Genomic DNA, 22,534 nt, shown 5'->3' on the forward strand with positions numbered 1-22,534 from the left:
TAGTACTTTTAACGTATGTTTGGATACGCGCGTTTTCTCACCGTTACTACGCTCGATTGCATCCATTCTCACCGAACTTGAAAACCATAAACTACTATTCATAGCTTTCAGTTAAACTTAACGAACTAATACGCGCATTTTCTGACCGCCACCACACGCAGTCGTACACTTTTTTTTCCTCATCATGAAAACCTACCGCATATCCAAACACTGAGCTTAGTGAATCTCCAATCAATTTCAATCACCTCATTTTCATGGAAGAGACAAATAATCAGATAAAGCATTTCTTATCTGCTTACACATCACAACAGTGCTTATATAAAATTCAAAATCAAGCATGTTCCCCCCATTCCAGTCACATCTTCCAACAAAGTAATTACTGAAATTAATATAAAATATTGTAAATGTCTTCTTCTAAAGCGGTGGAAAATAAAATAAAAGATTGAAATCGTAATTTCACTTTTCTTTTTAGAAATTAGGGTTTCAACTTTCAACTCACCCGCCAAATTCACACATCGAACCAAAAAAAAAACCCTTTTCAGTTCTCACAATCGCAATTGAATCTGCATGAATCGGATCTCAATCCGATTCCCCATTTCCGAATCGGGTCCCGAAAATCTTCGCCACCACCATTGCTACCTTCCATGGCATCGAAGTCTCCGCCTCCACCTTCCCCGTTATCTTCTTCTAGATCCAACCCTCCTCTCGATGCTTCCGTATTATACTTTCCTTATCTCTTCAATTTCTCACTTTCAGTTCCTATTTTTGTCTTTGTTCATTTTTATTTTACTTTTCAGCTTCGATCTGGTTATAATGCAATAGTAACTGTGACAATTTTATTGTTTGTTTACAATGTAGACTAAGAAATTGGAAGACGCAAGTCCTGCAGTAAAAGATGTGTTATCGGTTATCGAATCTTTGAAGAAACAAGTCGCTGCGAAACGAGTTGTTACTGTTAAGGTGTAATAGTGTATTGTATTTAGTTGTTGATTTTTGTATATGGATTTTTTTTATTGTTTGTTATAACATGTTGTGACGTGTTAAATGTGTGTGCATTTGAAATATCAGAATAGAGTGGAGGAAAATAGACAGAAGCTGATTGGTATCACGAATCAGCTATGGAAATCGTCGGATGAGAAAAGGACGTGTGGCATTGCTGATGGTGGTAATAGAAGTCTGGACTTGCTGTCTAAGAGGCAAAAAGAAGCAATTGATGCGCTCAATGGTGTTGACGATGATAGGGAGAGCAATGGTTACGATGGAGATGACCATGGTTCTACGGCAGTTCTTCTAGGGTCTAATGTTGCTGTAAAGAACGCTGTTCGGCCTATCAAATTACCTGAAGTGAAAAGATTGCCTCCTTACACTACATGGATATTTTTGGACAGGTTTGTTTTGCTGTAAATGATGTTTTTCTTTACCAGTTATAAAGTCTGTTGTGTTGTATGATAGTTAATATTAGATGGTAAAGAGCCAACAAGATTATAAACTCAGTATTGTAAAAATGAGGGTGTTGCAGCTGCGGATTTGACATGTTGAGTGAGACTCCCACATTGACTAGATTATCTAGATATATGACCTAGGTAGTGCTTATGAGGCTTGTGCAGTCCTCACCTTAATAGCCAATTTTGTGGGGTTGAGTTTAGCCTAAGCTTAAATTCCAAGACAGTATCAAAGCCTATCTTAGATCTCTTACTAGGCCAAGATCTCTCTTATTCTACTTGCACTTTTCCACTCTCTAGACACATAGTTTTGAGCGTGAAGGTGTGTGTTGAGATCATTTTATTCCACCCATATTAGTCCACGTTACACATGTCCAGTCTTATCGTGAGGGAGTGTGTTGAGAGCTCCACATCGACTAGTGATATGACCTAGGTGAACCACATTTTACAGTATGATTTTGCAAGGTTAAACTTGGCCCTAAGCCTAAATTCTAAATAGATATGCAAGATTAGATATATAGTACGAGTGTACGACAGAGGCTAACATAAACCACTTTCATAGGTGATCGATGGTGACCACAGATTATAGCCATTTGATGGATTTGTATGCATAATAATACGATGTAGTCTCTTCTCTGAAATTTTTCTTCCTTTTTTTCTTTTCCCTCTTTCTGACCAACCCCATCTCCACATTTGTTGGGGCTACAGCATCTTCACCATTACTGCAGAAATCATTAGCGGAGCCCCTTCCAACCACCTCCTTTTAATTCCACCTTCATTGCTTCCTTGATGTGTTCTGGCTGTTAGTAACCTGTAGAACTATCACTGATTTTTGCTCTGAAAAAAAGAGGATGCCGAGTAAAAAACCAGCTTGTTTTGTTGGCAGTAAAATATATCATATTATCAGAGGTTATATGGGGATTTTTAGCAGTCATCAGTAATATTTTTTAACTCAATCTGGTTTTTAGTGAGGAAACTTAAGGGGATTGATTGGGTTGAGATGATTGTTATGTCATCTGTTTTGTATACTGTATTATAGAAATTTAAACATTGTAGTAAAATGTTAAGACAAATTAACCTTTTGCAGAATAAATAATCCACCATCGTCACATCCTTTCTGCTGCTGAACCAATTTGGTGAAAAAAATGAGCAATAATCATATGTATAAAGTGTACTGTATTAGTGTTTGTACAGATAAATCCAATTGCTATTATTTCATTTGTGATACATGATTGGCCACCTATAAAATGCAATCTAAGTTAGCCTTCACGCATGATCGAAACATTAGAGGTAAAGAAAGATTAGCACATATTAAGGATAAATTAACAGTATATTTCTAAATGGTGGTCTGGCCAGGTGAAGAAAGCCCAATAGAAGCCCCAATAAGAGTGAATCAGATCAATTCGAGGGTAACCTGATAATTAGATGTGGTGGTTTACTAAGGACAACTCTCAGTGAAACCATTAAAGGGGACTTAGATCTAAGTGGACTTTCTAAGAGTTTGATTTTTTACAGAACATAATGGTGTCATTTTCTAGTGCAAAAAGGTTTTGGTTGCTGTTGGCTTCCATTTTCCAGCCTTTATGTAAATTTTTTTTAACTAATGGTTAATTGTGTTGCGCGATACATAAATTTTTTACTCATACCATCTGTTTGTCAGTCTAACCTGAGGTCTTTGGTGAATGTACCATATCATACATAAACATGAAATGAATCAAAGTCCGAGGAAGGTGCATTTGGAGAATCTTCATTCTATACATTATTTTTTGTCGTTTCTTTCTCAACCACTTAAATCTCTTACTCTTTACTTTTTTTTTTACCGTTGCACATGAGACTGATCTCTCTTTTTATTTTAATTGTGGTTTCACCTTTTCAATTTATTAATTTCCAGCTCTCTAGTTTTCTTCTTTTTTGAAGTACAAAAATTTGATCCTTTGAAGATGCTTGCTACTTGTGATCATATGTGTGCAGAAATCAAAGAATGACAGAGGATCAGTCAGTTGTTGGTCGGAGGCGAATTTATTATGATCAAACTGGTGGCGAAGCACTTATTTGCAGTGACAGTGAGGAGGAACTAATTGACGACGAAGAGGACAAAAGAGAGTTTGTAGAACCAGAAGATTTTATACTTCGGTTGGTATAGCTTAGCAAACTATTATTGGGTGCTTTCACTGTTTCCTTTTTTCTGTTAGATGTTCTTTATTGCCATGTAAAATAATGTTGCAATATATGTTTGCGTGTTATGTATTATGATATTCTGATCAAGTTTTGAGAGTAGGAAGATAATAAGTTCATATCTTGTATGGATAATAAGTTTTTTATTTATTTTTTTTAGTTTTACATTGAAGCATATTTGAATTGGCGTGTCTTGGTACCATTATCTTTTGATTGACTATTAATGGATTTTGAGAGGATGTTTTGACAGTTGTTTTCTTCTTGTTGTATTTCCTATATACAGAAGGACTCAAAAGAAGATCCCTTCATCAGTTATTTGTATAATCAAATCCTTTATTGGATTTTTTATATAGTTTTTATGCATATTTCATACTATCATTTGTTATCTTTACATTTTTCTATAGAAAGAATTGCCTAGGTTAACTTAATATTAAAATGTGTTGTCAAAAATGATTCTGTGCTTGGTTTATCCTGTCAATTCTGCTGCTTCCGTTAAAGGATGATAAAACCCTGCAGTTGTTATGTATCTATCCTTCTGCTGTGATTTTATCTTTACATTACATTTTTTTCTTAATTGTGTGTGACACAGATTTGTGTATTTCATAATGTTTGATTTGATTTGACAGCATGACTATCAAAGAATATGGTTTATCTGATGCTGTTTTGGAGTCGCTGGCTCAGTGTTTTTCTAGAAAAACTAGTGACATTAAGGTACATTTTTTGTCATTCATTGACCTTAATGTATTTTCCACCTCTGCCATCTCTCTCAATTCTGATGAAAACTGGTCTTAGTGTAAGCTTCCGCCCAGCTGTTTCCCATTTGCTTTGTGCTGACTTTACAGAGATATGAAACACCGTCAAACATCTTATACAGGCCAGATATGAAACTTTTTGCAATGAAGACAATGCTGGTGAGGATTCTAAAAATGGAGATACACAAGATAATTTCCAAATCGACAATTCTTTTCTGGAAAAGGATCTTGAAGCGGCTCTTGACTCTTTTGACAACCTCTTTTGCCGCCGATGTCGTGTAAGATTCTTTCCCGTGAAGGCACTGTATCACAGTATCTTTTTTGTCTGTCTATCTCATTTGTTGTTGTATTTTCACTGTGCAGGTTTTCGATTGCAGATTACATGGATGCTCTCAGGATCTTGTCTTCCCGGTAGGTTCTACTTATAGGTTATTTCATATGAAATTGTCTGCATGTATCTTAACTTGGTTCATAAATAGGCTGAGAGACAACCTTCGTGGAGTCCTCCTAATACTGAAAATGCACCATGTGGACCAAATTGTTTCCTATTGGTGAGTACTGGTCTATTCTTAAGGGTTTACCGATAGAGTTTCTGTAACAATTTACTCAAGTTGCTCATGCTTGCTGACTTACAGGCACTTAAGGCAGAAAAAATGGCCAAAGCCGCATCTTCTACTCAGACCGATGTTGAAGACAAATCCCCTGGAAGTGCACTATCTAGGAAAAAATCTTCTGGTAGAAGGCGGATAAAATGCACCCAAAGTGAAAATGCTTCATCTAATGCTAAGAACATATCTGAGAGTAGTGACTCAGAGAATGGTCCTGGACGGGATGCTGTTTCAGCCTCCCACTCAGCCCCACCTAAAACTAAACTAGTGGGGAAAAGTGGAATTGGCAAGAGAAACAGTAAGCGAGTGGCAGAACGTGTTCTAGTTTGCATGCAAAAACGGCAGAAGAAAACTGCTGCTTCTGATTCTGATTCCATTGTAAGTAGCGCTCTTTGTTCAAGTGACATGCATTTAACTTCAATCATTGCCAACATAATAATGAATAAAATATTTTAGTACACAAATGTATCAAATTTCCTAATTCTTAATATTGAAAGATCTAGAAGGAATTGGTTTGTGATAATCTGTACATACTGCAGAGTGAAGCACCGGACCGCTCATTGAATGATATGGTTACTGACTCACATGTCATGATTGGGGAAGACAACATGAGGAAAGAAGAGTTTGTGGATGAAAACATTTGCAAACAAGAATTGACAGATAATAAATCTTGGAAAGCTCTTGAAAAAGGGCTTTTGGAAAAAGGAATGGAAATTTTTGGCAAAAACAGGTCAGATATGTTTGAGTTGGAGATATGTGTTTTTCTGTCTTTATTGACCCGATAATATGATATAATTTACATCATATATAATGCATGAATGTTGTAATTAGTATTGAGGTGGTGAACATGTATGGGTTGGACCACTAGTCCAAGTGTTTTGTAATTAGTATATCAAGATAAAAGTTTGTCTTCAGTCAATTTCATGGGAAATGTTTTGTTGAATTGTTTCCATTTGGAAGTAATGAGTTCAACCTTGTTCATAATTGGTCTGAATCAAATGCTGAAACTGAGCTGGATATTAGGAGTCTATTTTTTCAATATCTTATTCTTTAAACCCTATACAGTAGAAACTCTTTAAATTAATACTCGGTAAATTAATAAACTCTCTAAAATAATAAATTTGTCCGGTCCCGACTTGGGCCAGTGTAAAAAATTGAATAATTCGATAAAATAATAAGATATTAATTTTTTGGGAGATCCCTTTATAATTTTCGGTCCCAAGAAAATCATAAATTAATAATTCATAGAAACTGAAAAAAAATATATTAAATATATGCCAAACTATATGTCAAAAAATATTTTTCGTGAGTGAGATATGGTTTGAATACTTTTAACACATTCATGTAATTTATATATGCCAAACTTGCTTAAGAATACATTGAACATTCCACTTGTTTACATTTACTATACACTTCAAAAGTCAAAAGTCATATTTCCAATGGATATGAATACAATATTTATTAATTTACATTGAGTCCCAAGATTTGCTGCAATGTAATTCTAAGAGACATAGACTAATTTGCCTTTTTGTTTGGTATGTACAGTATAATTACTTAAAAACTCTTTAAATTAATAATTATTAATTTATCGATAAATTAATAACTCTCTAAATTAATAAATTTCTCCGGTCCCGACATTATTAATTTATTGAGTTTCTACTGTATATATATATATATATATATATATATATATATATATATATATATATATATATATATATATATATATATATATATATATATATATATATATAGACACACACACACTGTGTGTGTATCATCCTTTGTGGTAGGTATTCAATTTTGACCCACCAGCCCATAGTTCGGAAGCATCTGGTTTACACTTCAGAGCAGGAATTAGTAGTAGGAGCCCAGAGAGAGGGGATATCAGTAAGAAAGGAATAAGGAAAGGCATGCAGATTGTATTGTTATTAGTTGGAGCAGATAAAATCACCCTTGCTTGGGGGCTTATCCCATCTTCCTTGTATTCCTACATTTAGAATTCCATAGGTATTCCCATGAATTGCTGCTCTCGTTTAGAGTGTTTGCATATATGAGAATGCCATCACAATGCCTTCATAATCTGGGAGACACGCAATGTTGTTGATTTTAGTCTCAAAAACCGAGAAGCATTACTCAAGGACATTTGGTACCAATATGAATCCAACTCCAACCTAGCAACCCATAGTTGTGAATCCCCTCTAGGTTTACACTTGAAGGCCCAAATGTCCAAGTCCTAGTATACCTCTAAGCGGTAATTAGTAAGAGGGGAGGTTAGTTATACTCTTATAGTCTGTAGAGGAACCAGACTGCAGCATTTATATATGGGTAGGGAGTGAATAAGGAAACGCCTTCCGAGTGAATTGTTGTTAGTTAGAGTTGAGAGAACTCACTCTGGCTTGGAGGCTTGTCCTTTTCTTCTATTTTGTTCATTTTACAGTGATGCTGTACTGTACATACAAAATTCAATAGGAATACCTATCGTAATGCTCACTTAAAATAAGCACGTCTGCAAGGGTGTTTGAGGCTTACTGATCAATTTTTGGATAAATTACATATTACCATGCAGTTTTTGTTGATGTCAACTAAGTTTTTTTACGGGTAGTTTTGGATGTCCTATTTGTGACTCGTCTGATGCCTTCTTTCATTTTGAAATCGTCATTTCTTTACACTATGATGCACTAGGAGAATGATCTCCACAATACATTTAGACAAGAATTACTGATGGTCAATCACCTAATAAGTAACAACCGATTTTTGTTGCAGCTGCTTAATAGCCAGGAATCTCTTAAATGGTCTAAAGACATGTTGGGATGTTTTCCAGTACATAAATTGTGAAGAAGGGAAGTTGTCTGGTTCTACTGGGGATGCCACTAATTCTCTTGTAGAAGGCTATTCTAAGGTTGATTTTGGTGCAACTGTACTTAGTGCAATATTTTTCGTTGTTCCTTGTTACTTGCATATAGTGCTTAACTGAACAAGTTTTGGTCAAATGAATGTAAGGGTAATAACGAAGTGAGAAGAAGATCAAAATTTTTACGAAGAAGAGGAAGAGTCCGTCGTTTAAAGTATTCCTGGAAATCTGCTGCTTATCATTCATTCAGGAAAAGGATTACAGAGAAAAAGGATCAGCCCTGCCGACAGTATAATCCATGTGGATGTCAATCAGCTTGTGGAAAGGAGTGTCCTTGTCTTTTAAATGGAACCTGCTGTGAGAAGTACTGTGGGTAAGCTTTTAACTTATCCAAATAGTGTTTTGCTTAGTTGTCTTGTGCCTTGGTGGTTTCAGAAATTCCGATGGTTATATACTTATAGCTTAAATAGAGATATATTGTATCGTGGTATGCATACATGCTTGGACATGCATCTAATATCTATTTTTTTTTTGAAACAATGCATCTAATATCTATTAATTTGTGCGATAATGGTTTTGATCTGAAGATGCCCCAAGAGTTGTAAAAATCGATTTCGTGGCTGTCATTGTGCGAAGAGTCAATGCAGAAGTCGTCAATGTCCATGCTTTGCTGCAGATAGGGAATGCGATCCAGATGTTTGTAGGAACTGTTGGGTCAGGTGAGATTTACTTGTTTATGCCTGTGTATATGTAGCATTGCCTCTGTCATTTGTTAGTTTCATTGTCCTTGGAATGATTTCTTATATTTATTTGATATATAATAATATAATTATATTTCAAACATATAATTATATTTCTTGTAGTGGATTACACAGTTGGATATAGTCCTGAAACCCTGATGTTCAAGATGGCAAAAAAAAAAAAATCTAGTTGGCTTATGATTTTCCTATTAAGCATGATTGAAGCTGATTTACATTTTTCCTTTGCAATTATTTACAAAAGAAAGTGGAATAAAATGTCTGATTTTGGGTGGAAAACTGCAATCTCTGTCATTTGGAGGAAGAGAGAAGTGGTGTGATAGAAAAGGGGATGATGCCCACATAAACTTTTTCTACTATTCCCAACTAAGAAAATTGGAAGAAGCTTCCATTCTCTTGCAAAAATTACTTTTCCCCTACTTTATCTCATATTTGTTCCTCTCTTTGCGTCATAAAATTGATAGCAAGCATGGAACAACAACCACATGTGTGATTGTTCCATGTGCCATTTTGATCATTTGTTTCCCCAACAAGAGCAGCAATTTGTTGACGATGTGACAGAGCTTCATTGACCAATTTTACAGAGCTGCCTTTGGATTACTTGGTAAAACAATAGCAGATAGAAATCACGAGGGTAACATTGCCATTGAACCAAAATACCATTTTTTCCATCTCATTTTATCTAACCAAACAAACACAATGAAGCTTTCAATCTTCATTCCCTGTATAGAACCCTATTCAAAACAAACACAATCGACCCACTCTTACTTTCATTCTTTCCATTTTCTTTCTTGATCCAAACGAAGTTTGTGCGTGTACCGTAGAGCTGTTTGTATGAAAGGCAATATGATATGAACTCTTAACTGCTAAGTCCTATTGAATATTGATGTAATGAAAGAGCAAAATATTTGCTTGTATTGCATATATATCTTCCTTAACTGTGATCTTCGATCCTCCTCATTGTTGTGTTTAGTGACTTTAGTCTTAATTTGATCTGTTGAGTACTTGAGTTGATTATTTGGTCTGCGTCTTCCAATGTTAATTGAAGACCCATTATAATTTTCTCAATTCCTCCCACTAATGATGATAAAATATTAAGCCTTTAGGAAAATATTTGGGTTTACATTTTTTTTTCTCAGAACTTATCTGCCTCCTTATTTGTCAATGAAACTTTAGTGCTTGTAAAACATTATTCTTATATCTATTTCAATTAAATTATTATAGCAGCTGCGGCGATGGCACTCTTGGGACTCCTAGTCAAAGAGGGGATAATTATGAATGTAGAAACATGAAGCTTCTTCTCAAACAGCAGCAAAAGGTATTTATTTTCCTTGACTTCCTTTTTCAATCCTACATCCTTTTGGTATTTTTACATATAGACACCCATTTCCTTTCATTCCAGAATTTTTTTATGTATACATCAAGTAGTTATATAGTACATCAAGTCCTATTTGTTTTATTTATTGGACAAGTTCTTTCAAAATAATAACTCAGTGAGACCTATAATTTATTATCATAGAGAGAAATGGACAAGATCATATCGGAAAAAGTATCACCCCGTAGTTATATAGTACATCCTCACGCGGACGTGGGTTTGCATGGGACTTTGGTCTATCCCATTCTCAATGTTTTGTCTTGTTCTATCGTGTTGCTATTTATATCCTTTTAAATGAAGTTCCTTGCTCTCTGTTATTTGTTTGCCTTGATGGCAATTTACATGTAATATGCCTTCAGGTTCTTCTTGGACGGTCTGATGTGTCTGGCTGGGGGGCCTTCTTAAAGGTATTTACTATTTACCAAATTAATGATTCAATTTGTTTAGATGTGTCTTTTCCTAATGCTATTTGGTTGACCTCCAGAATAGTGTTGGTAAGCATGAATACCTTGGAGAGTATACTGGAGAGTTAATTTCACACAGGGAAGCAGACAAGCGAGGAAAGATATATGACCGTGAAAATTCATCTTTTCTCTTTAATCTGAATGATCAGGCAAGATTTTACTACTATAAAGTATAAACCTTTGTTGGATAAAAGTTTTTTACATTGCATTACACGTCACATGAAAGAATCTTGTTTGCAGTTTGTTCTTGATGCTTATAGAAAGGGTGATAAATTGAAGTTTGCAAACCACTCTCCTGTTCCAAATTGTTATGCGAAGGTGTTCAGTTCTTCCCCTCATCAAAATGCTTTTATAATTGGAGTTCTATTTTGAGCTTTCGTGGGTTTTTGGTGTCGTTCACAATTGCTCTTTGCTTAAACTGGCAGGTTATTATGGTTGCTGGAGATCATAGGGTAGGAATATTTGCCAAGGAACGGATTAATGCTGGGGAGGAGCTATTTTATGATTACCGCTATGAGCCCGATAGAGCTCCTGCTTGGGCTCGGAAGCCAGAGGCACCTGGATCAAAAAAAGAAGACGGTGCTCCTTCAAGTGGTCGTGCAAAGAAGCTTGCTTAATGGTAGTTTGTTTAAAAAATCAAAAACCATTCTTTTAGGTATTCTTTGACACATAGAGAAAGCAGTTTCATTGATAGCTGAAAGAATTATTTATCGAGTTCTTTTGTTCAAAGCAAGGCCATACAATAGAATAGGTAAAATTACATTTATACATTCATTTTGGCATTAGTTAACTGTATTCGATATCCCAGATGGATATTACAGTCTTGTTTAGTCAAAATTCCATGCAATCCTTTCCTGAAAGGGAAATGGGCAAATACATATCAGTGGAAGACTTCATTTAGTTTATCATCTGAATTAGAAAATTATACAAATTTTACAGGTCAAATTCCTGATAGTTTATCATGGTGATATTTTTGCTTATTTGAAAGAAAATATTTTTGGAATGTTTAATGACTTCAGAGACTAATCTAAATAACTAAAATTATATATATGGTCGGTATGATGTATTTGTGATGCTATGATGTGGCGTATGTTTGTAATTGAGAGAATTTTCGTTTTAATTAAATAATCATTCAATGGTAAGAATACAAGAATTAACGCATTATTCTTGAACTGTAGTTAAGAAAAATTCATAGAGATACCATGTAAACAAGACTTGAAAAATGTGGTCATCAAATTGTATACCATGCCCAACATGAAACAGTGTGATTGAAAGCAATTTAATGGGAAGAAGCAACGTACCCCACCACATGGATAGCATAGCATAAAAGAGATCCGAGAAAGCAAGATAAGAATTGGAGGCTGAGTGGAGCACACAGAAGAAATAACTTAGGAGGAAGGGTTTAACCTCTCCAAAGGGTGGTTTACAACTCACAACTCACAAGCTTAGTGCTTTGAGTGTGGATCCAACAAACATTATATTTCTTAATTCAAATAGATAATTCAATTATTATGTATAGTTTCTTTTACATAAATATCTAATTATATCTCAACCATGTACATATTTATACAATAGCTATTTTAAGAACTAATATCTCCATATAATACCATGGAAAAATATATTTTAATCATGTCTAAAATTCATTTACACTGATCTTGTAAGTACAACTCATAATAAAAGAGAGGATTGTAGGGACATATGATATGTGTGAGATATGATCTTAAACTCCGTAAAACAAAAACAAAAAACCATTTGCACTAAATTATTATTATTATTATTATTAAATTGTATAAGTTAAAATAAAATGTTCACCAAAAAATAAAAATGATGAGTGCATTGGTGGTAATAAGAAAAACTACTTGTCAAAAAAATAAAATAAGAGAAACTAAAGGTGACAAACCCCATAACATTACTTTGATCAACTTTCTCTTCACAGTAAAACCTGTTTCTGAAATAGTGAAATTAGCTTTACCCAAATGCAGGGCAAGTGCACCTCTCATCATCAAATACATCTCTGTGCCCCCTCTTTTCTTCTCTTCCTTATTCCTCCTCCTCCTGCATCAATGGGAATTTCTTTTTTCTTCCCTATGTTATTCATCTACTTATTATTAGCAGAGAATTCAAAGGTTGTAGAAGCATGTTCAGCTGCTACAGATTGTGGTCCAGGCTTCTATTGTGGCCATTGCCCTGGTTTAGGTAGGACTCAATCTGTTTGCACCAGAGGCCAAGCCACCCTTGTAACATCCATTGTAAGTGTCTCAGATTCAATCCCATGTTTCTTTTCTTTTTGAAATATCTCTTTCAACCAAGCCATATTGAACTCAAGTCATTAATGAATTCAGTTAAAGTCAAATTGTTCAGAAAAACCCGGGTTCGAATCCCAGTTGAAATAATTCTTAGTCAGACTTTATTTGAAAAAACTCCAGATTACTAGAGTTTCTTGTGAACAAGATGATTAAGAGTTAAGACAAAAAACAACAACATATGTTTAGTTTTTTAACCGTCTTTTGTAACTAACTTATGCAGGTAAATGGATTACCCTTCAATAAATACTCATGGATCATGACACATAATTCATTCAGCATAATGGATGCACCCTCTTTGAATGGAGTTCAAAGACTAACTTTTTATAATCAAGAAGACACTGTCACCAACCAGTTGATGGTATTTGTTAACATCACATCACCCTCTTTGATTGTTATTTATTTTGAAATAAAAATTTTGTTTGGTTATTTCTATTGTGATTCTTATTATACATTTGTTTGGTGAATGTTGTTTTAGAATGGAGTGAGAGGATTAATGTTGGATATGTATGACTTCCAGAATGATATTTGGCTATGTCATTCATTTCAAGGACAATGCTTCAACTTCACCGCCTTTGTAATCATATCTAATTCTCTTTGTGATTTATTTGAAATTGAATATTTGTATCTGATTCTGTGGTTATGAGGTTCTAATCTAATGTATCTAATCATGTTTTCAGCAACCTGCAATAAATACTTTGAAAGAAGTGGAAGCATTCTTGACTGAAAATCCAATGGAAATCGTCACCATTGTAATTGAAGACTATGTGCGTACGCCAAAGGCATTGATTAATCTATTCACAAATGCTGGTCTAGATAAATATTGGTTTCCTGTGTCTGATATGCCAAAAAGGGATGAAGATTGGCCAACTATAACAGAGATGGTTAGAACAAATCGCCGACTTCTTGTTTTCACTTCTGATGCTTCAAAGGAAGCTGAAGAAGGAATAGCTTATCAGTGGAGGTACATGGTTGAAAATGAGTGTAAGTCCAATGTTGGTCATTGCTCATGGATATCTATACTATATATATGGTCTTGTTTGGATAAACAACTTAAGCAAGCGCTTATAATATAAACATTTATGATATTAGTGTTTATGTATAAGCTATTTCAATAACAAAAGATAAAATAACGTCAAATTGTATTCACATAAGCCTTAAGTTGTTTTCATGTGCTATCCTAGAGAGCTTATGGCAATAAGCTGCAAACAGCTTCTGGACAAGTTGTAAATTGTTTCCATAAGCTCTTCCAAACAGTCTCGAAAGTGTTTATGTCAGTAGATAAATTCAAATAAACCAATCCAAACAGACCCTTGATATGAAATGACAATCTCATGTTCAACCAACTTTCAGCTGGAGATCCTGGAGTTCAACGTGGTTCTTGCCGACGTAGAAAAGAATCAAATCCGCTAAACTCAAGAAGTGCATCACTTTTCTTGCAGAATTACTTCCCAACATATCCGGTTGAAGCCGACTCTTGCAAAGACAATTCAGCTCCACTTGCAAATATGGTGAACACATGTTACAAAACTGCAGGAAATGTGCTGCCTAATTTCATAGCTGTTAATTTTTACATGGTATTGTTCGTTCTTCTATGTTGTCAATTCAAATTCAATAAAAAAGAAAACATCTCAACCTCACAAATCCATTTTGGAATTTAATGCAGAGGAGTAACGGTGGTGGTGTTTTTGACGTTGTCGATAGAATAAATGGTCACATGTTGTGTGGGTGCAGTACAGTCATTGCTTGCCAGGTTAATTTGTATTTCTTGTCCAAATATGTATTGCCTTAAATGCCATTTGTTTGTGAACTTTCTTCTTTATTTTTACGATTTCTTATATCTATATGTTTTCTGATGAATTTTGCAGGAGGGAGCACCTTTTGGATCATGCAAGAACATTTCTGTTCCAAGTTCAAGTCCATTGACCAACACTGCTGGACGCTTTAATGGTTATGTTCAGTTTTCTGTTAGATCAGCTTCACCAGTCCGTTCTCCAAATTGCTCGCTTTTCCTCTTGTTTTACTTCCTGCTTACTGCAGTTCTGTTGCAATTTCGATGAATATATTATTGTAAATCATATGCAAGCTAGGTGAGTCAAGACTCAAGATGAGTTTCTGGTATTGTCATATTTGAATATCATATACGAGATAGTCTCTTGAATGTCATGGAATAGTTTAGAAGTTAGAAAATTAGGTGACAAAATTTCAGAATAGTGAAGGCTATAATCAAGAATCTGAGAAGTCGCCTCAGGTAGATAGCAACGAAGACAGACCAAGAATATATCTGGATCGGTTCAGGTATGTTGTATGTTTGGCATTCTTGATGTGTACACTTTCCTTACTTATCTGTCGTCGCATCGCATGTGCATATGGTTTTTGATAAAATAGTTGCAAATGTATTAATTGTTGGCTCACTGTAACGTTTCTCCTCGTTGTCTTTCAGGTTTTTTAGGAAGACATCAACAGTCAACAGTATAATGATTTCGCAATATCAAGATTGTTGGAAACTCTTGGTCATGATTCATGGTAATGGTTTGTTATGATTGAATCCTAAGTCTAACAATTCTTACCATGTGCATTTCCTTCAAACAACGTTAAACTAATTACGTACTGTAATCATGTCTTATGAATTATTTTGTGAACTTAACCTTTACAACAATTACAATTTGATAGAGTTCAAAATACAAAGTTATGAACCGCAACATGGTGTTTTCTGTACATTATTAAAGAAAGAATATTGATATATTCATCTTTTCATGAATCAAATTTAAGAGTACAAGAAGAAAACAATCTGTACATATAAAAAAATTAACAGTGAAAGTATCACTGTTAGAATCAGTAACTTGGATATTATTCTATACATGCAATCCAGTTTTAGATTTTTATTTCAAGAGTTGGACTCATGATAAGTAAATTGTTAAGACAATCCACAGGAACTCTTGTTCCCCATACATTCATTGATTTGAGCTTGAGGCATTGATCAACTAGGGCAGTAAGTCCATTTTCGGTTACATGACGGCAGCTCCACAGAACAATGGTCTGAACAAGAACAAGAAGCAATCATATATGACATGGATTTAAGGGAGAAGGAGACATATTTGACACATACTAACATTCAATTTTTACAATTTACCTCCATTTTTGGACAACTTTTTGAGATGGCAAATAGAGATTCATCTGTGATAAATGTACCACCAACATTCAGATGCCGTAGCGACTTAGTTCTGGAGATCTGTTAGAATAATTGCCATCAGAGAAGCAAAAGGAATTAACATTAAAATTATTCAATGATTTGTCCTGCAAAAGATGCAGCAACACCCAAAGTAACAATTCATGAACCTGATAAATGCCAGAATAATGAAAAGATTCAGATTCCGAAACTTGGACCCCCTGCAGCTGCACTTACATACGGTGCAGCCGCGGCAGGACTGTTGGATCAAAGACGGAAATATTTTTATAATGATGATGGCATACCAGTTGAACAACTCCTTCATCTGTGATACCAGTTAAACCCCATAATGATATGGATGTGAGATTGCTGATACACTTTGCAAATGATATTCTGATAAGTCCAGCATCAGTTATTTGACAACTCCAGCGGCTCCTTGGTCTGCAAATACAATAACACAAATAATGTTGTGTTTGTTTCAGTTGCTAAATCTCTCAGCTTGTCAATGGCAAGTGACACAAACATATTCCATGTTTAATCTAATTGTTGAGAATCCACACTGGCTAATGATATGAGCTAAACAACGGTTACAAATTACAAAATGGTGGGTGGGGGGAATCTTACAAGTCGGTTTTAGCAAGCTAGGCCTAACCCAAATTCATATTATGGTATCAGATATCAGCGCCTATCATAGATCTGTTGGACCGCTAGTTATCAGACTACTCGAGTAATCTCACACATGTCCATTATCAGACTACTTGAGTAAACACGTGTCCATTTCTAATTGCAAGAAAATATGTTAAGAGTCTCATATTAGTTAATGATATGGACTAAATAATCTTACAAGTCGATTTTAGCAAGCTATGCCTAACCTAAATTCATATTATGATATCAGATATCAAAGCCTATCATAGATCTGTTGGGCCGGTAGTTATCAGACCACTCGAGTAATGTCACGCATGTTCATTATCAGACTACTCGAGTAATGTCACACATGTCTATTTCTAACTGTGAGGAAATACAGTAAGAGTCTCATATTAATTAATGATATGGACTAAATAGTGTTTAGTGAGTTGAGACTTAATCCAACAAATTCTCCACTGTGAAAGGCTATGCAGTTTCAAACAAAGCAGAATGTTCATAGCATTCAAGTATCCAACTAGAAACCTTTTATCATTGGATTGTCAATTAATTCCTCATCCATTCAAAATTGATTTAACTCAATATTTACACCATTCATCTCCAAAGCTCATAAAATCAACACTAAACTTTTGAGTTTTGACTTTGATATTAAACAGAAATCATCAAAGACAATATGACAGAAACATTCCACCAATCTTATCATCAAAAACTACAAAGAATCATAGAATTATTAGAATTAAGAAAAGAAAAGCAAACATACATATCAAGTTTTCTGAGGTTGTAGGCATGAGAAACAAGTCGAGAAGTTGAATCATCATCCATCTTCCAACCAGCAAAACTAAGATTCTGTTTCCTTGCCAGAGATTCCTTCACACCTTGTTTCCATTTCTTGCAAACCTTGCTAGCCCTTACAAAACCACACAATATACACCACAAACATTAATAACTGAAAAAAAGAAAACAAAACATTTATAGTATGATTCATGATCAAACTTACTGTGCCAAATCAGTGAAAGAAGTGAAGAGAACAAAAATATGAGCCAACAAGTCAATAGGCAAACGATCAATTTCAGCCTCAAGTTCCATAAAGAAGATTCTCCAAATTCACCACTCACAAAACAAAAAAAGAAAAGATAAAAATTCAACTATGTAAACTATAATTGTTTCGCAACTCAACCTTAATCTATGCTATGCGTGTTGGAAATGGCTTTTGGTTCCACCAAGTTAGCTTCTTGTTAAATATAATAATAATAATTGTATCCAACAAAAGGCACAATATGAAAAAGTGTCCTCATGTTTTCGTCATCGTTTCACCTTGTCCTTTTCTGCCACGTAACTTCCTACCTTTTGTGTGTACATATTTTGTTTTTTTTTTTTCATTTTAATATTTTAAAAATGGTGTCACATACTATTTTTATTTACACACAAATTCTTGAATCTGTTATCATCGTTACAACAGATTCAGAATCTTGTTGATTGTTTAACAGTGTGAGCTTTGGGGCCATAGATGAGCCATCGCCTCATAGTATGGGACCCGTGTTATTATTATTATTATTATTATTATTATTAATTTTACCGCAAAAAATGATTTAAATTAAATTTGATTGGATGGAATCGAATCGAAAATTTTGAAATTATTCATTCAAAACCGATTCAAACCTAGCTGCAATTCATGACTTAGAATGTTATTATTAGTTAACTTGGATTTCCATTTGAAAGACTCTATGTTGGTGTAGTAGCTTGCGGACTCCATGGGTGTGTATGGTAACATAAACAAGTTTTTTTTACTAGCTTATAGTTTTTCTCATATGCTATTTCAAGTAGCGTTTGAGCTCATAGCTTATAGTTTTTTATACCTTATTCCATTTTTACCCTTTAATTTAATAATTATCCACTCTAAAAAAGAAACTACTCACTATCAATTATGTCATTTTATATTTATTAACCACTTTAAAAGCTAATTTTACAAAACACTTTAATTTCAATTAGCTAATTTTTCAGCTATCAGCTATAACTAACTTTTCAGCTAGCTTATGACTTATTTTTACCGAAGAGACTCTATCTTGGATTTCAAGATGTGTCATGCCTACCAAAAAATGAACTAGGGTAAAGATACGCTTGCTAATATAAGATGCGACAATGAGTCAATCATACGAATTTATAATTTATGTCATGTTAGTTACGTTCTAGATTTCTTGCTAGTATTTTGAAGATTTCTACCCCCTAAAATTATAGTAGTTGTTTATTTTTTTTTCTTCTTCGAACTTAGACCATCTTTATACTCAAAAGAAATAAAAAGTATTACACATCAGAGTTGTATTTTATGTACCAAAAGAAATATTACACACTATTATGTGAAACTACAAATAATATAATAATTATTTTAAGTTAGAATAAAATAATAGCTTAAATGTAATTTTGACACCCCCATTTTACAAAATTTGGGTCAAGAGCATTCAACGCAAAGTGACCTTTCATTCCGTTGTTTCGTCGTGGCGCGCACACACCCCACCCCCCAACAAGCACCATAATTTTGGTCCTCTATTTTTTTTACCACAATTTTGACCTCCTATTTTTAAAAGTTTGTACATTTGGTCCCCTTTTATTTTAGCCTTCAATTATGATTATGTGGCACTATGTATCATGTTTATGTGGCTACATCATATATAATTTATTATTTTATTGTTTAAATATAATATTATTATTATCTCTTATATTGAAATAATAATTAAAAAAACAGAAAAAGAACAAAACTAAAATGCAAAGAAGCATCGTCTTATTGTAAATTAAAAAGGAATTTAGGGTTGTACCAAAAAAAAAAGGAATTTAGGGTTCTAGCTTCATAAGAAACAAAGACCCAAATGAAAAATATGGAAATCCACACCTCACTCATAAACAAACAATTAGTGGAACCTTTTCTAGTAAACGAATTGATGAAGCTTCATATGGGCATTATTACAAGTTATGTTAGGATATTTAAGATGATAAATAGGAGTAAAATTTTAATATAAATAATATATTAGCTCACTTTTTTCAAAAAAGTATTCAAGAGGATGAGAAAGAATTAGTTGGACACAAATCCAAGAAAAAATTATTTAGGCATACACTCAAAAATTTAAAAAATTAAAATAAAATTTAAATTGTCACATCATTTAACCTTTTTTCATTTAATTTTTTTTGCACATGTGAGTGTGCCTAAATAGATTTTTCTTGGGTTTGTGCCCAAGTAAGAATTGCTAGCATCTACAATGGAGCTCACCATTTTTTGGTACTTAATCGGGCCTCACGTGTACATATCACTTATTTATAATTTTTTAATAAGCATTCACAATGGAGAAATCCAATTTTGAGTACCTAAGTGGGTCTCGCGTATACACATCACTCATTTATAATTTTTTAATAATAGTATCTAATAAGCACTCAATCTCTCCAACCCAGCACCTCTTAAAAAAATTTAAACGAGTCCCACAAATAACTCAACATCTCATAAATAACTCTACATCTTAATAAATTGATCCCACAAATTCTATTAGGTACTATGTGAGAGAGAGTGCTTATTTGAGAAGTTGTACTTATTTGGTACTAAAATGTGTTGTGCTCCAATGGTAGTACATAATAAGTACCATGAATACCTAATAGGTACTACACCATTGAAGTCAATCCCTCCAACCCAACAATTCTTAAAAAGTTTTAAATAGGTCTCACCAATAATACATCTAATCAATAACTCTACATCATTATAAATGGGTCCCACAAAAAATGATATAGGTACCAAGTCTTATTTTAGAATTAGTACCTATTAGGTACTATTTTGATTTTGCTCCAATGAAAGTACCTATTAGGTACTAGTACTGAAAAAAAATAAGAACCGCCTTTGGAAATGATATAAAGAGGATATCAATTACATGAAAAAATAAAATAAAAAAGTGTAGTATTTATAGATGGAAGGATGATAATGATTGGTCAACAGTCAATAGTCAACAATTAAAGATGTGCATTAGACCAAATATCGGTCAACAGTCAACAATTCAAAAAAAAATTGATTTTATTGCCATAAAATTTAATACTCCCTCCGATCCTTAATAGAAGAGAAATTTTACTTTTTAGATTCATTGAGAATCTAATGTATCTGGTCCATATTATAGACTAGATACATTAGATTCTTAATGAATCTAAAAAGTAAAGTCTCTCTTATATTAAGGACCGGAAGGAGTAATTTCTATAAAATTAAATAATACTCTTTATATAAAGTACTTCCTATGGTCCTTAATATAAGAGGAAATTTGTTTTTTAGATTCATTAAGAATCTAATGTACTTGGTCTGTAATATGGACTAGATACATTAGATTTTCAATGAATCTAAAAAGTAAATTTCATCTTATATTAAAGAACGGAGGGAGTATATAAGTAACCAATGAGGTTGTCTACTGCTGCTAGGGTTTCAACAAAACATACCTATTTCTGCTTTCAAACAACAACGATATGGTTGCCGACGAGAGTAAGAAGTTGAAAGTTTCTGACAAGAGTGATAACTCTGAGGAAATTGATGGAGAAATTGACCTCTCCATCAAAAAGTTGGAGGAAATTCAAGACGAGCTCAAACAGATCGATGAGGAGGCGACTGACAAGGTTCTTGAAATCAAGCAGGAGTACAATGAGGTAAGTAAACATGTGTATGATAAGCGCACCAATCATATCAAGTCTATTCGTAATTTTTGGCTAGCCGTGTTTACGATCCATCCTGTTCTTAACACTTTTTTGAACGAAGAAGATCGTAAGATATTTAAGCATTTAAACTCTCTGGAGGTTGAAGACCATGAAGATGTCAAATCAGGCTATTCAATCACATTTAACTTCAATCTCAATCCTTATTTTGAGGATACAAAGATTGTGAAGTCGATTACCTTCCTTGGAGAAGGAACAACAAAAGTTACTAATACACCCATAAAGTGGAAAGAGGGCAAGGAAATTTCCAATGGAATTAGTCAGGAGAAGAAAGGGAACAAGAGGCTTTCTTCTGATATCAGTTTCTTTAACTGGTTTAGTGAACCTGAGCAGAGAGGTGGTCTGTATAAGAATCATTATAAGATTGCAAATATAATCAAGGATGATATATGGCCAGATCCTCTTTATTATTTCTGATGAGGCAGATGAGGATGAGAATGAATTTTGTGATGTGGAAAAGGATGATGATGACTCAGGTGATGATGATAATGACCAAGTGTATGACGATGAGGAGGAAGAATAGTATAAAATGCATGATCTTAACATTATCTGTTTTACTTATTTATCTAAGGTTACATGAGTATGTTAATGAAAGACTAAGGTCAATTGGTGGTTTTCGTCCGACTGTAATTTATTTATTGCCTTTTGAACTTATTTCTAGTTTTATTTCTAATGCACTTTTTTTAAGATACAAACGTGTTTTTTTTGTACTTTTTTAACCCATTTATAATTAAAATGCAGTATATCTAGTGAATATTTTAGTCACCGCATCATAATAACGTTCAACCTTTTAAAATGCAGTATAACTTATTTAATGTTCACAAATCAATTATGCAAATGAACTATGTTTTTCATTTTAATAATACTTTTGGTGAGGTGGTAGAAGAGTGGTAATGCATTGAGGTGCTAACATAATTGGGATGTCGATGACTTACTATGATATCATGCTTTCCATTTTGCATTTAAAAAAAAACTGCATCATAATAATTACCGCATCAATAATAGAATAGAATATATATATATATATATATATATATATATATATATATATATATATATTCCATAAAAAAAAATTGCTCAGATTTATTTACTTGTTTCTGTTTTGGTGCATGGTTGGCTTTGGCTTGTGTTAGATTTTATAGACAAAATCTTAATTTTATAAGTAAACTCAAATTTCATGAGATGTCTTAGATGATGTGTTACACTACTTTTTAGAAGGAGCGCTAAAAGGATTCCATTATGATTAATTAGTCCTAATTTGTTAGTT

The 22,534-nt window shown here is 33.7% G+C and overlaps 4 protein-coding genes across 5 annotated transcripts; 3 read left to right on the forward strand and 1 right to left on the reverse strand.

Annotated features, from left to right (window-relative positions):
* The first annotated feature begins 217 nt into the window (after positions 1–217).
* Positions 218–11,387, forward strand: LOC123905850 (histone-lysine N-methyltransferase CLF). 2 transcript variants are annotated; one of them, XM_045955615.1, is made up of 18 exons: positions 218–716; positions 859–960; positions 1,069–1,388; positions 3,414–3,575; positions 4,244–4,328; positions 4,492–4,647; positions 4,733–4,780; positions 4,849–4,920; positions 5,005–5,355; positions 5,517–5,707; positions 7,744–7,879; positions 7,981–8,204; positions 8,419–8,550; positions 9,817–9,907; positions 10,324–10,371; positions 10,449–10,577; positions 10,669–10,746; positions 10,854–11,387. In XM_045955615.1, the coding sequence occupies exons 1-18, from the start codon at positions 645–647 to the stop codon at positions 11,043–11,045; spliced, it is 2,589 nt and encodes an 862-aa protein (XP_045811571.1). In that variant the 5' UTR covers positions 218–644; the 3' UTR covers positions 11,046–11,387. The 2 variants fall into 2 exon arrangements, with proteins under 2 accessions (XP_045811571.1, XP_045811570.1); XM_045955614.1 differs by having other exon boundaries at positions 224–716; positions 9,814–9,907.
* A 927-nt stretch (positions 11,388–12,314) lies between these two features.
* Positions 12,315–15,390, forward strand: LOC123905851 (PI-PLC X domain-containing protein At5g67130-like). Its single transcript, XM_045955616.1, has 8 exons — positions 12,315–12,677; positions 12,955–13,092; positions 13,210–13,308; positions 13,412–13,715; positions 14,085–14,308; positions 14,398–14,484; positions 14,600–15,029; positions 15,175–15,390. The coding sequence occupies exons 1-7, from the start codon at positions 12,405–12,407 to the stop codon at positions 14,789–14,791; spliced, it is 1,317 nt and encodes a 438-aa protein (XP_045811572.1). The 5' UTR covers positions 12,315–12,404; the 3' UTR covers positions 14,792–15,029; positions 15,175–15,390.
* On the reverse strand, positions 15,328–17,809 carry LOC123905852 (F-box protein At5g67140). The gene is made up of 5 exons (XM_045955617.1): positions 17,540–17,809; positions 17,303–17,449; positions 16,206–16,341; positions 15,865–15,963; positions 15,328–15,770 (listed from the first exon to the last, which is right to left on the reverse strand). The coding sequence occupies exons 1-5, from the start codon at positions 17,626–17,628 to the stop codon at positions 15,606–15,608; spliced, it is 636 nt and encodes a 211-aa protein (XP_045811573.1). The 5' UTR covers positions 17,629–17,809; the 3' UTR covers positions 15,328–15,605.
* A 3,215-nt stretch (positions 17,810–21,024) lies between these two features.
* On the forward strand, positions 21,025–21,926 carry LOC123905853 (NAP1-related protein 2-like). The gene has a single exon (XM_045955619.1). It carries the CDS (start codon positions 21,025–21,027, stop codon positions 21,682–21,684), a length of 660 nt encoding a protein of 219 aa, XP_045811575.1. The 3' UTR covers positions 21,685–21,926.
* The last annotated feature ends 608 nt before the right edge of the window (positions 21,927–22,534 follow it).

This window comes from Trifolium pratense, linkage group LG2 (assembly GCF_020283565.1).
Source record: "Trifolium pratense cultivar HEN17-A07 linkage group LG2, ARS_RC_1.1, whole genome shotgun sequence".
Classification (NCBI taxonomy): Eukaryota; Viridiplantae; Streptophyta; class Magnoliopsida; order Fabales; family Fabaceae; genus Trifolium; species Trifolium pratense.

Excerpts from the sequence above, each read along its gene's own strand:
- LOC123905850 (XM_045955614.1), top strand. The coding sequence starts at position 645 with ATGGCATCGAAGTCTCCGCCTCCACCTTCCCCGTTATCTTCTTCTAGA. Across the intron at positions 5,356-5,516 it reads CTTCTGATTCTGATTCCATT|AGTGAAGCACCGGACCGCTC; the intron begins GTAAGTAGCGCT and ends TACATACTGCAG. Across the intron at positions 8,551-9,813 it reads TGTAGGAACTGTTGGGTCAG|CAGCTGCGGCGATGGCACTC; the intron begins GTGAGATTTACT and ends AAATTATTATAG.
- LOC123905851 (XM_045955616.1), top strand. The coding sequence starts at position 12,405 with ATGCAGGGCAAGTGCACCTCTCATCATCAAATACATCTCTGTGCCCCC. Across the intron at positions 13,716-14,084 it reads GTACATGGTTGAAAATGAGT|CTGGAGATCCTGGAGTTCAA; the intron begins GTAAGTCCAATG and ends ACCAACTTTCAG. Across the intron at positions 14,309-14,397 it reads TAGCTGTTAATTTTTACATG|AGGAGTAACGGTGGTGGTGT; the intron begins GTATTGTTCGTT and ends AATTTAATGCAG.
- LOC123905853 (XM_045955619.1), top strand. The coding sequence starts at position 21,025 with ATGGTTGCCGACGAGAGTAAGAAGTTGAAAGTTTCTGACAAGAGTGAT.
- LOC123905852 (XM_045955617.1), bottom strand. The coding sequence starts at position 17,628 with ATGGAACTTGAGGCTGAAATTGATCGTTTGCCTATTGACTTGTTGGCT. Across the intron at positions 17,450-17,539 it reads TCTTTCACTGATTTGGCACA|GGCTAGCAAGGTTTGCAAGA; the intron begins GTAAGTTTGATC and ends TGGTTTTGTAAG. Across the intron at positions 15,771-15,864 it reads AAAGTTGTCCAAAAATGGAG|ACCATTGTTCTGTGGAGCTG; the intron begins GTAAATTGTAAA and ends GTTCTTGTTCAG.